A 13,562-nucleotide genomic window follows, 5' to 3' on the forward strand; every position below is an offset into this window, starting at 1 on the left:
CCATCTTGTTGCAGCTATAATTCCATGGTTTCACTTGTCACTTTTTACAAGTGAACTCCTGAACGCTGCAGATGATCCACTTCCTGTTTGGACTCTGCTCGCTCTGACCAGTGTGTGTGTTTTCAGGTGTGTTTTATGGGCAGTGATTAATTCCCACACTGAGATAAAACACTTGGACGGAGATCTTATTGGTGTGAATGTAGCCCCAGGTGACAACAATGACTCTAATGACTGTCATTACAACAGTCAGGAGCACTAATGAACCGAGTGACATCAATGGCCTCCGTAATGATACCACAGAGGTTAAATACCTGCCTGGGACTCCCCGCCAGTCAGCAAAGCAAACATTAAAATATCAGAAAATATGCTAACAGAATTCACAAGTGAAATGAGGTGTAAATTAAAATGTCTAAAAGAGAGGATGATGCGCAGGGGAGGGCGGCGGTCAGGATTAATGGAGGCAGGGATCTGACCTTGGAAGAGGAGAACGAGAGAGGCAGGAAAAAAATGAATGAAAGGAAGAAAACAAAGAAAGTCTGAGAGCAGCACGGTGGCCCGGTGGACAGACTTTCTGTCATGAAAAGGTTCATATCCCCTTTAAACTCTGGACATGGTTCAACTTTCCGTGCGTCCTGAAACTATTTTTTACCCGGGGCTCTATCAAGTATTCACTAACATTGACAAAACTGCCTCAGTGGAAGACAAAGGGAAACGTCAAGTACGTCAAGACGTTTTCAAAAACTCCGTCCAAACTGTTGTCTTTTGTCCATCAAAATGCTCAATACTGAGGAAGCTGCTAATTATCAGCTACAGTTCTGTTCTGTGTATCGATTACTGGAGGAAAATGGCAGTGTGAACAGTGTGTGTGTGTGTGTGTGTGGGAGGAGAGTGAAATGGTGTGTATGGGATCTCCAGTCTTCATCCTCTGGTAACACTGTGTGGGCCTGTTGGAAAACACACTATGAAGGAAAAACTGTGGATTTCTCTGGTTGTTCACATCAGTCAGCAAAACTCCATCTCCTCCTTTTACTCCTTTTACTCCTCCGTTTCTTTCCTGGCTTGAAGTTTGCTCAATCTGTCCATTCTTTTTTTTTTTTTTTAGCAAAAGGAGCAGCTAACTTTTAACCATACGTCTATTTTTTCCTTCTTTTTTAAGCAAAAAGTAGTTGTTATTTCTGAACTTGATCTTGTACTTATCTTTCAGTTTTTTGCTATTCCGTATAGATATTCGAAAGTTATATCTGTTTTAAACTTTAAACTTGTAAAATCCTGAATGACAGACCCCATTATGAGTAGATGGACAGCTGTCTGATAAAAGTCAACTTTATTGTGTCCGTCTAATTGTGTCCTAACTGTTCCAATTGTTACCACGTTCCCAGTGAGATCTGTAACAACATCTGCCCCCAGGGGTGGACACAGTGAGCTCACCATGAGTAATGTTGATGGTGTTCACAAATGAAGCAGGAAGAAGCGGTGCTTTCTTTTAAGGATTTCTCCTGCAGCCACAGAGCTGCGTCCATTGTTTGTGTATGATCTATGGACACCACAGATGTTCCCCTGCAGTGATTTACACAACATTAGCTACATTTAAATAACACAACCTGCTTTACACAGTCATCAATCGGAAACTACTTAGCAGCGGCTTGACTAACAGCACAGTGCAGATATTCAACTTATTATAACTCACATCCTAATTTCAGAATAAGTGTGACCAATAAAACTGCTGCAATCAAACACCACTCAAGTGGAAGAGCGCGATCAGCAGAATGTACTTGGAGAGAGCGTAAGTGCTACAAATGCAGGCTGAATGGTTGGGCTCCGTATGCCGTTACTGCTGAATGCGATGTGTTTGTTGCATAAATGCATCATATTTTAGCGTTTGATTAAATTCTCCGCAGGTGAAACGGCAAAATCGTTGCTAAGGATAGATGTCAACTCCACGCCGCCGAGCCAAAAACTCTTCCTCATCATGAAATACAGAGGAATAGAAATGTAAACTAGCAGAAGATGGAAAAAAGCCGTTGCTTAGTTCCGTTTGGACGGCACCGTGTGATAAATGGAAATAATAGGAGTCGGAAAATGAGGAGTGGGGAGAGAGAGGGGGAGACGGACTGGGCTGAGGGGGAGAGGAGAAAGATGATTAAGTTGATGGAGGTCAGGAGGAAGATGACAGACAGGGGAGAGGACGGAGAAGGAGGGAGGGAGGAGCAGCAGGAGCTGTGGCGCTACCTGTTAGCGATTCAGCCGCTGACAATGGCTTTTATAATAGGGAGAGGCCGAGCAAACGGAAAGGCTTCATTCACAGATGTGTCAGGAGGAGTTAAGCCGATTTGTGATTTCGATTTTCTGTGTTTGTGAGACAGTCTGTGAGGGAGAGAGAGACGCTCTGAGTGTGTGTGTGTGTGTGTTACATCTGCCAGGAAAAGAAAATGAGAAAAGAGATTGACACAAAAATTGGACAATATATGTTTTTGATTTGTCCTACCATCGTTTTTTTTTTTTTTGGACAATAACAGCTGCTGTAGAAATGTGTGTAAGAAATGATGTCCACAGTTGTACGTTGTACATGTTTCGGTGAGTGTGTGTTTGTGTGTGTGTGGCAGTGCGAGACAGTATTGATCCCGCTCCAGACAGGAAACAGATGATATCAGGCCTCCTGGCTGTTAACTACGCTGATTTACAGCCCGCAGCTCAGGACAGTAAATAGGAAATAGAGTAAAATTTTAACAACCAGCGAGTGAAATGTGTCGAAAATGGACATCATAAAAAAATAAACTGTGAAGCTGCGATCATTGACAGCAAAACAGAACAAAACACACACTTCTCAAAAATGATGGCGTCCGTTCTGGAAGTGCGACCAAAGCTAGCAATAACTCAGTTACAAATATTAAAGGTTAAATAACCAATAGATAACCATTGATGATCACACTGCGGTGTCTGCCACTGCCGTTTACATAATTAGAAGTTAAACGTGCCTTTGAGCAGGGGTTTCCTAACCTCTGGTCTGGGGACCAGTGCCAGTCCGTAGGTCATTTGGTACCAGGTCACAGCGAGTAGTAATTTACTTCATTCAAAAAGAATCCAGTCATATCCCTTTACCTTTTTCATTAAAATATGATCTGAACAACAGGTCATTCACACTCTGATACCAACAAACTCCCGTAAAATGGCTAAATGTTAGCTAAAATCCTCAGAACAATAACAACAATTTGCTAAATATTTTTCATGAATTAAGATGAAGATAACCAAGAGTATACGCTCAATAATGCTGGGTACCAACATTTACTGTCGTTAATTGAGAAAATACGTATATATTAGCAGATGTTTACACATATATAGACAATGTGTTTAAATTTAAAGAAGATGTTTACACATATATAGACAATGTGGTTAAATTCCCAGTGTATTTTGTTCCTGCAGCTCAGAGTCAAACCTCCAACACGTCTCCAGACTCCCTCAGGCACAGGTCTACATGGGTAAGCCCAGACACAGCAGCCAGTATCCTGGGTCTTTATCTTTGATCCACAGTATGAAGCCTAACTGGGCTTTACCAGACAAGAAGCCCCCCCCCACTGTGACCCCCACAGTCTGACACCCCTGGTGGTGCAGGTGGAAAAGGTAAAAACAAAGATTCGAATGTAATGACACTAAAGACTAAAAAGTTGTAACTCAGCTGGAAAAACCAGGAAGTAGCTTCAAAAACATTAAACAAGAAATATTTTAAAAAACAGCAGAAATGTTAAAGTTAGCCCAAATAAATTAAATTTAAATCTTTTTTAAATTTTTAAATGATTTTATTCTACCCCAGTGCTGAGTTTAAACACCTCCCTGTGAGGAAACGCAGCTAATTTCTACAGTGACATTGAGGCAGCCTAAAGGGCGGCGCCGTTGTATGTAAACTGATTTACAAATAGAGCCTGACGGTGATGAAACACTCGTCGTCTCGGCTGCAGACGTCTATTGTTGCTGTACCTATTTGTCTTGGACATGACATGAAAACAGGGAGGATGACGGATCGGCCTCCTCCTGCCTATTGATTCATTTGTCTGCACACTGTGAGCACCGAGACACAGAGATTAACATTTTCAAAATGACACAGGATGACACGTGTGATCAGGAGGGTGAGATCGACCGGGGGCTCGGTGACGGTCAGGACGCTGAGACGTTGGTTTCAGGAGTTGATGCTGGATGTTTTTATTTATTAGAACACAGACCAGGGGCCGGTTCAGGACCAAAACATCAGCTCTGAATATTGTACAGTTATATGGACTGATTGGATGTGGACCGTCGGCTTCTCTGACTTATAGCTAACAGGTTTCTGTGACTTTTAACCCCAACAACCAAATGGGAAAGTTTCTATGAATAAAAGCTTTGAGGATTAATTTGTGAGTTAATTAAAAAAAAGAAAAAAATAAGAAAAAAGTATAGGATTCCCTGTACTTACATATAATACATACACTATATATATATTGTATATATATATATATATATATATATATCATTTTGTGTGGTCCGCGTGAGCTAAAAAAGCCTATAATCTACTTATAATAAATTCAAAATTGCCATCGTATGTAATTATTTATAGTCAGAAATTTTACGTCATTAAAACTTTGATGCATATCTCCCCTAGGGGGGGCCAACGTGTTTCAGCAGAAGCGTAAAACGAAAGCAAATTCTTGATAATCTATGAGTTAATCTTCATAACTGTTGATAAATGAGATGTCAAAAATCTGGGTCGTGGCTTTAACTAAGCAGCAGTTCTGGGTGGAGCCGTTTGGAAGAAAATGGGAAGGTTGGGTCCTGGTGGTTTGTATGTTGGTATTTGTTGTTGGTTGTCATTTATCTGGCCCATATAATGCTGGGATGATTTAATACTGGGAGGCATGTATGTGTGTATGTGTGTGTGTACACGCCTGTGTGTGTGTGGAAATAAGCGTGAGATGAAGCATGTAACAGTATTTGTCGTGTCTTCATGGGAGGTCTTTGCTTTCTTTACGTGTGTACACGCCTGAGCTTGTTTATCAGCCTCTCTCTCTCTCTCCCTGTCTCTCTCTCTGTCTCTCTCTCTTTCTTTGGCTTCACACCCATGAGAACCTCTCCTGAGCATATTTACTCCTATTACAAAGAGTCAAAAAAATATTTCAAATCCAATTAAAAACAAAGGAAGGTGATGGCACTGCAGAGATCAGCTTTGGTTTCAACACACTGTTTCTGCTGCTGCTGCATTATTTCGTTTTTTTTCCCCCTCTGGAGGTTGAGTAATATCTAAAAAAAGTTCTAGTGAAAATACGGCCAGACAATCGCTCACTCAGTTTCCCTGTGGCACTTTAAAGAATTTTTTTTTCTATATGTATGAAAGTTGCAGTTGTACTTTAAAAGGGCAAGAGAAAATAGAGGAAAACAAGTAGAAGAGGACGGAAAGGTAGGAGAGAGAGAGACGGGGGGTAGAGGTAGAGAGAGGTAGAGCGAGAGACAGAGAGAGAGACAAATAGAGAGAGAGTCAAGGACGACTGTGGCCCACGTCTCAAATTCTGCCGCGCCAGTTGAAATCTGTGAGACCAACGACATAATGTTCTCCCGCAGAACGTTTTTAATGTCAAGCGGTGGGGATGGAGGAGCAGGGGCGGGGGGCGGGGGGGCAGCAGATGGGTATCACACAGCGTTTCAAAACCAGAGGTGAGGAGTGAGAAGCGGTTGGAGCGTCGAGCAGTTCCGTCGGTCACCTGTGTGAAGGCCCAGTGAACCTCTGACGAAGAACGTTTTTGAAGCACGTACAGGAAACAATTTTTCTAGGAAAGAAAAACGTCGCGCTTGACTGTGAACTGCAGCTCCACAGACCCTGGACCCTACTGGAGACTGTGGTTTAACTTCCAGGGTGAAATTCAAGCACTTTCCAGGCTCATTATCAATGTTTTCCAGCACCTCTAAGACTCTAAGGGCTGTGTTTAATTAGTGTCTGGTTATCGTTAGTTACATTTAGCTAAATGTTTTCACTGTGATGTGAAACATTATTGTATGACTCATAATAATATAATTATATATTATATAAAGTATTATAAAATATATTATAAAAGTTTACATTGTTATTGTTTCACACTGTAGAAATGTATTTTAGCTTTTTTGCTAACCCCAGCTACATTCCTATGTATTCTGCTGAGTTTGAACTTTTTGTTTTGTTTTTTTTCTTCAAATATTTTTGGCCAACCTTCAGCTGTTGTGGTGCTGAAGTAAATTATCTTTTGGCAATTATTTTTCAAAGCAAACAGTTTTATCGGTATACTTTTGGCTAAGGTTTCCCGGGGTAACCTTTAGAAATCTGGTCAATATTTATTTACTTTGCAATTTTTCCTGAACTTTTTGAAAAAATATATTTTGCTAACCTTTGCTATTCTGGGGCTTTTTGACATGAGCTGATTTTATGGGACAAATTTCTACCTCCACCAGCTAATCTTTAGCTCTTTGTCAACTCATTATTTATTTACTTTTTTTTTTTTTTACCAATTTGTTCAGCCATTGTAGAAGACAGTCTTGAATTATTAAAGTACAATTTAAAAAGTAAAAACTCAACATTTTGTCTGACAGTGTTTGGAGTCTTTACTTCTTCATCGGCACTTTTTTTTTTCTCTTTCTTTTCTAAGGTCTGCAGATTTGTGTAGCCCCGGCCACAGAAAAGATTAGAAAAAGCCAAGTGGTCTTGCTGTTCTGACATCCAGCGCCTGGAGCAGAAACAGAGCGAAGTATTAGGAGATTTGTGTGAAAGGGAGAGAGAAAGAGGGGAGGTAGATGTTAGAGAGAGAGAGAGAAAGAGAGAGAGAGCGAGTCCCTGGCCAGAACAAACTGAAACCTTGTTGAACCACCACTTAAAAAAACAACTGTCACTTTCTATCAAGGTTTAACCATAAGTTCATTCAGCCCTCGATTGGAATTAAATGTTACACGATTGTCGATGTAAAAACTGCTGACCTGAATAAAAACATCCAATATTTGAATTTAAATTTCTGAATAATGACTAGATCTATGAAAAAACAACCTGACATTGTTTTACAAAGTTGGTCACTGAGTCTGGAGGTGAAGTATTTGGGACTTTTAAGGTCAGCATTTCACTTGTAAGTGGCTCCTGGTCCCAGAGGAGAACGACTCCTCACACAGACCATTTGTCACAGTTGTCTCCATGCTAGGAATTAACAAGGGATGGATTAAAATCTAATTATATACTTAATTAAACCAGAAGATACTGGAGCACTGTGTTTAAAAAAAAAAAAAAAAAAGCTAAAGAGTGAGTGGGCCGACGGTGGTAGGAGGCGGGGTCTTATGGGAATGTGACGGGGAAAAAAAAACAAAAAAACGAGACGTTTGGGACATTGCCGGTTTATCTGGAACAAAAGGATGTAGAGATGGTCGTCAGATGATTCGCCGCGAGAACTTTCTGTCCCAACTCTGTGTCTTCACTTGGAGAGACAGGAAGTCTGGTTTGGTGCATTTATCTGCCTGGAAGGAAATCACTTTGTAGAAAATCCAGGCTGTGGTTGCTGCTCAGAGAGACACCACCGTCTGCAGTGAAGTGTCAAGATAATGTTACCTGTTGTCAGCTAAAAATACACGGTGGGACTAGAGATGCATCATGGTTGCGGGTCATGTGATCTGTGGTATCTGCTGCTGCCGTAGAAAAATAAATCTTTCGCCTAAACTTCAGACTCAGGTCTTTTTGTATCGACTTTTCAGCAGAATAAACTGGTCACTCCTGCACATTAATAAACCAGCTCTGTGTCTGTGTGGTGTCACAGGTGTGATAACAAAGAGCCTGTTGACAGTATTACACTGGATGCTGTGTTGGAGTTCTACGTCTTCTCGGGGCAGGGGAAAGTTTTTGAAAAACTACTTGAGTAAAAAAAAAAAAAAAAAATGGATGCAGAAAATCTAGGTTAGTCCAACAGCTGTTGAGGTGATAAAGTGACAGCTGGAGCCCAGGTCGACTGCAGCTCTACTTTTTAGACAACTGCCACAAAAACTCTTTGACGACCCACTAGGTATCTTTAAAAATCCCGTCTCTGCCTCCCACATCGTCTGATCTGTTTCCACTAAGATTATAACCTACAGCAGGGGTGTCAAACTCAAGGCCCGGGGGGCCAAATGAGGGCCGCCAAGTCATTTTGCATGGCCCGCGGGAGCTTAAAAAACATCTTATATTTAAGTCCATTCAGCAGCGTTTTTTAACCTGATAATTTTTTTATTCCACAGAAATAAATAATATTTGTAACTTAAATAAATAATTATCAATTTGAGAAACATTTATTAATACGTTATGTCATTGCTACATCTATACAGTCTACCATTTACTACCGGCCCTTTAAGAGGCTGATAAAACTGAGCAAAAACTACTAATCAAACTAATAGTAGATGAACGTTGCTGTAATTTGCATATGAACAATCCCAGTAACAAATGTCCATTAGATGGTCCCAGATCCTACTGCATGTATATATTAAATCTATATTCCTCTGGTGTGAACAGTCCTCAGTCTACACTGTGATCTGTGCATGCTCAGCTGCCTCCATATTGCCCGGACCCTGACAGCACCATCACATTAACGCCTCACTAGCCTAACACGAGGCATGTGGCTGGAGCCGCCAAATTGCTGCACAATCAATTGGTTTTTAATGCCTTGACCAGCTCCCCCAGCACTAGAAGCTAACACGCTCGGCTAATTTAATGTGATTCAGCGAGCCCGTGGCAGGCGGTGCTTGAGTGTTAAAAGAGGCGCAGCGTCTGCTGTGTTTGTGGCCGGGTGCAGATAAACGCCCGGGTCAGGGAGGGAGAGACAGATTGACAGCTACGATCCAGCAACGACGGCTGTGACAGCATGGGGTTGGTGGTTAGCAGCCGTTCGCTGACACAAGAACACAATAGAGACAGGGCCGTGGGGAGGGACGGGGCCACATGGTTACTGCTGGCACGGAGGCAGGATGACATATACACCAAAGGACAATATGGCTGCTGGCTGCTGCCAAGGGCTCTAAAAAAGGCTGGAATGGATGAGAGTCAGACAGTCGTACAGGCTGGTGGGGAATTACACGTGCAGCCACATGCAACGCACACAAACAAGCAGGCGGTTACACAAAACACCTCCTTTGTCATGTTCACTCCTGACAAATAGTGTCACCAAAAGAGCCCTGCGCTGAATTCCAAAACGTCTGGGTAATTTACTGCCCTGGGCAGGAGGGCAGTGTGTCTGAAAGTGACTGAGTGTATGAGTGTTTGCACGTCTGCCAGGCCGGTGGCCCTGCTGCGACCAGATTATAAATTCACTGTCCCACGGCGGGGATGGATGTGAGATGGCTCGCACGCAGAGGTAAATGGCCTCAGCGGGGGGCCACACAGCTGGAGGTGGCTGCCCCAGTAAGACGGTGCTGGAGGTCAGCTGCAGATCCACATTTTTTTTTTTTATTATTACTGTGGACTCACAACCTCGACATCAGTCACTATAATGCAGTGGTGTCAAATGAGTTTTGGTTCAGGGGCCGCATACGGCCCAGATTTGAGATGTCAAGTGGGCCAGACCAGTACAATTAAATCATAATTACCTATAAATATCAAAAAGTCCATGCCCCCCCCCTCACTTATTTACATGAACATTAGAAAATGTTCATATTTGATGAAATATAATTTGCCAAAACATCACCAACATGAGGTGATTGAGAAATTTCAAAACCTATCAAGTGGGCCGAATTGAACCAACTAGCGGACTGGTTTTTGGCCCGCAGGCCATATGTTTGACACCCCAGCTCTAATGGACTGAAAAAAAAAAGCCAAAATGCAGCTCCAAACCAAAACAGAGCCTCCGCCTAATAATTTAATTTAAAATAATTTGACCTGGGGACAGTGATATGACAGTGACAGAGACATTTCCCTATAACGTTCAATTCTTTTAAATTAAAAAAATATATCATTTTGGCTGGGATGAGTTAAATTAGTGCTTGGAACACAGTGGACGCTGAGCCGATAATTTTGATTCCGGTCACACTGTTCATCAGACTGAGATGTTTTTATTATTATTTGCCAGTGTTTTAACCTAGTAACACATGGCTTCATTATTTCCTTTACATCTCAGGTCATAAAGATTTAATTAATCAGCATACATATTCATGTGCTCGTTAGTGTGGAATATTTGATAGAAAACTATGGTGTGAATTATGCAGCCCTGTGATTATTAAAAAAAGATTATACTGGTATAAAAACAGTCGCCCGTTCTGCACTCTGGGCGGTGATTTATTTTCAAAGAGAAAATAAATTCCTGCATCAATGAATGATGTAAACACAATATGTTTACTCTCACCGACGCACGCACTGCAGTACACGCAGTAATACTATGTACATTTGAGTTGTACGGTCGCTCAAAGGAAGAGGTGCTCACTGTACTTCAGCCGACTGTGGAGACTCATTGATACGATGACACTGATTCAAAAGAATTCAATGGATGTCAAGGACTGACTGGTAGAGTCTGGTCTGGTGAATGAAGTGAGAGCAGCGGAAAAGAACAAAGTACACAGAGTGTACTCTTCAGGGCCGACAGAGGGGCCTCCAGCTAACACTGAAGCCTCCGGCAGAGCCGCGTGGCCAGAAATAAATAAATAAAACTTGATGTAATGAAATGAGAACACTGACTGAGGATTAATTAAAGCTGAAAGTTAAAACAATTTAATTAACTACCACTGCTGCTCTTTGGTGGTTCAGCGGTGAGAAGACGGACCAGGGACCAGACTCCATTCAACAGCGGTCTCCAACTGTTTTCTTTTACCAAGGACCGGTCATTAAATTTTCAAAATAAATCATCTTTTAGACTTTATTCTGTGAGTATCAGAATCTGAATGACCTATTGTTTCGAAACGTTGTCAGATTATCTTTCAATGATAAAAGTAAAGGCATACGACTGAAGTACATGTAGTCACTATTCAGTGATTCAGTCACTGTGTCTCACTGTGGCCCGGTTAACAAACGATCTATGGACCGGTACAGGTCCCCGGACCAGGGGTACGGCACCACCTGCTGTAGTTAACTATTAAATTAAGATTGTTCAAGACTAGTAAAAAAGTCGAAATAATATTACAATCACTTCACATTTATGCGTTTTGAAAGTGAAACGTTTTTTAAAATTTGTAATTCTTTTGGAGCTGTATCCGACACATTGTTAAACCAACAAATCCAGGTCCAAAAGGTTCCTGGTCCTAGAGGCTGCGTCAGTCTGTGTCCACTGCAGTACCAGCTCTTACAGGGATTATGTAACTGAGCCCAGAATGTGAAAAAGTTTTCAAGTATTTGTTAAATGTTACTACGCTGACCCTTATTATTTTGAGGATTTTTGCCAGAGAACATAATGACATGAGCATAGCTTCTATTGCTAAAGCTAACGAGCCTCCAGATTGGTGACTAACGGTGGCTCGTGAAAGAAAATGTGAAGAATTCTCTAATCAGTCAGGGAGAGCATGGCTCCTGAATAACTGCACAGCTTTGACAGGGAATCTTTTTTTTAAAGCTAAACTCCATCCTGTTATTACTGTCGAGCTCCTGGTCCTTGCAAATGCACCAATTCCCCGCTGTTTAAATGCACCTTGTGAAGACTCGCAGCACTGGAGCCTGTGTAACGAGCCCACAGTTTCAGGCGCTGCTGCTGGTGAACTAAAAACTAATGAATGTTAATATATTTTCCTGTCTGCCTCCACTGGTCACCCAGGGCAACCGTCCACACTCTGTCTGTATTGTGCTGAGGTCTGGTAAATGATGCTAAATGACTTCCTGGCACAAGCAACACCAATAAACTGCCATCCTTAAAATAAAAAAAAAGACCCTCAGGTCTCATACAATCCACCGGGTTCAACATTCGACTTTTAAGAGAAGAAAACTAACTTGGAGGATTTTAAATGTAAGATTGTGAGTTTGAAAGATGTTTCGTAAAAATAAAAGAAAACACTGTGGACCATAAAATAAATAAATGAAATAAAATGAAAAATCATTCTTTATCAGATAAACAGTCACAGCAGGGTGTGGGATGTGTTCTGTGGTGTGAAGTACTCACTGTTGGTTGCATAACATATTGTTGATGAGGCATCCATGACGTACTCTGGACCTGTGGAAACAAAAACAATGACGTTGAGGTCAGTTTCACCAGTTTATCATGACATTTTTTTCCATATCATTCCATTCTTTTCCACCAAAACATTGAAAAAAAATTGTCCCAAAATGGAGAAATTCCCTGTGTGTGTATTTGGTTGTGGTTGTTCTGGGACTCGAACTAATTCCCTGTGTGTGTATTTGGTTGTGGGTGTTCTGGGACTCGAACCCAGGACCTTCTGAGTGTAAGGCAGCTGTGTCAGGCAGCTGGAATAACCTTTTAACTATGGAACCACATTTTAAAATTATCAAAACATTTCAGAATGTTGATTTTTCTCGACTAATCGTGATTAATTGCTATTAATCCTCATCCACCCTGTGATTAACTTGAATAACACAACGTAACCACTCGACAGCCCTGAGATGTTACCTGTTAAAGACATTACAGATATCTGTTATTATCTGGCATTAAGTACAAATGTTTAAAATACTCACAATTTGCCTGAATACTGTGACAATTAGTGGTTTTTGAAGTACCTTAGACGGCCACCGGGGCTGAACTTTTCACATACTGAGACGTGCCAATGAATCACAGAGTAGTAGTTTAAAGTCTGACGGCAGCAAACGTCTCTGCCTGCGTTCTCATTATTTAAACGCAGTACTTTGTGCATTGAACCCATAACTGAAATAACTCCTCGATTATAGCAATTATATCAACGCCACAGTCGGCGTTCCTGCACCGAGGCTCCGCAGCTGCCAGGACTGACGTCTGTGGAGCCAACTCCAACAGGATTATCATTATTATTATTATTATTATTATTTCTGTTGAAATGATAAAGTACAGACACGTTGGTTCAGTGTACAGTCACAGGTGAGGACGAGGACGCCACAGCAGCAGTGACACAGTGATCGACGGGCGGTTCGAAATGTTTGGGAAGTGACGGCTCCTCCGTCTGTGCTGGACGGGGAATTTCGACAGCTTGTCGCAGACAAACACACAGGCTGGCCGCTGATCCTGCTAAAATGATTAGATTAAACAAAGACAAATATGGAATAATTCACTATAAGAGCGTTCAATCCTCTGAGCCAACCCGGACGCGTGATTTGGATCCAAACCCAAACAGGGCTTCATATTCTATATAGAATGAAGCCAAGAGTGTGTGTGTGTGTGTGTTTATACAAAGGCAGTGTTTGTTCTACGCTGCTGAACAGAACTGCAGGGACGAAGGAATGACTTATCTTTATTCATTCATCTTCAGTTTTTTTTTTCTCCGACCATGAGCATCATGAGATGTTCTAACGGGGCTGTGGAGAACACAGCTGTTTGTCTGAGGGATTTAGACAAAGAGCTCTTTAGCACTTTGAAAATTTTTACTGTCTTAGACTGAAGGGGATGAAAGATTTAAAGAAAAAAAAAAAAAAAACAGGAGAGTGAGACCAATCATCAGCTGCAGAACCC

General features: G+C 41.6%; 1 protein-coding gene across 5 annotated transcripts in view; it reads right to left on the bottom strand.

The window, feature by feature from the left end:
- The window catches only part of rbms3 (RNA binding motif, single stranded interacting protein), a 307,360-nt gene that overhangs the window by 11,896 nt on the left and 281,902 nt on the right, over positions 1-13,562 (bottom strand). For all 5 annotated transcript variants that reach the window (XM_017041191.2, XM_025065108.1, XM_017041190.2 and 2 more), the window contains one exon: positions 12,069-12,119. In XM_017041191.2, the coding sequence (XP_016896680.1) occupies positions 12,069-12,119 (51 nt within the window). The remainder of the gene's footprint in view (positions 1-12,068; positions 12,120-13,562) is intronic.

Source organism: Cynoglossus semilaevis, chromosome 18, assembly GCF_000523025.1.
Source record: "Cynoglossus semilaevis isolate Cse_v1.0 chromosome 18, Cse_v1.0, whole genome shotgun sequence".
In the NCBI taxonomy this organism is placed as follows: domain Eukaryota; kingdom Metazoa; phylum Chordata; class Actinopteri; order Pleuronectiformes; family Cynoglossidae; genus Cynoglossus; species Cynoglossus semilaevis.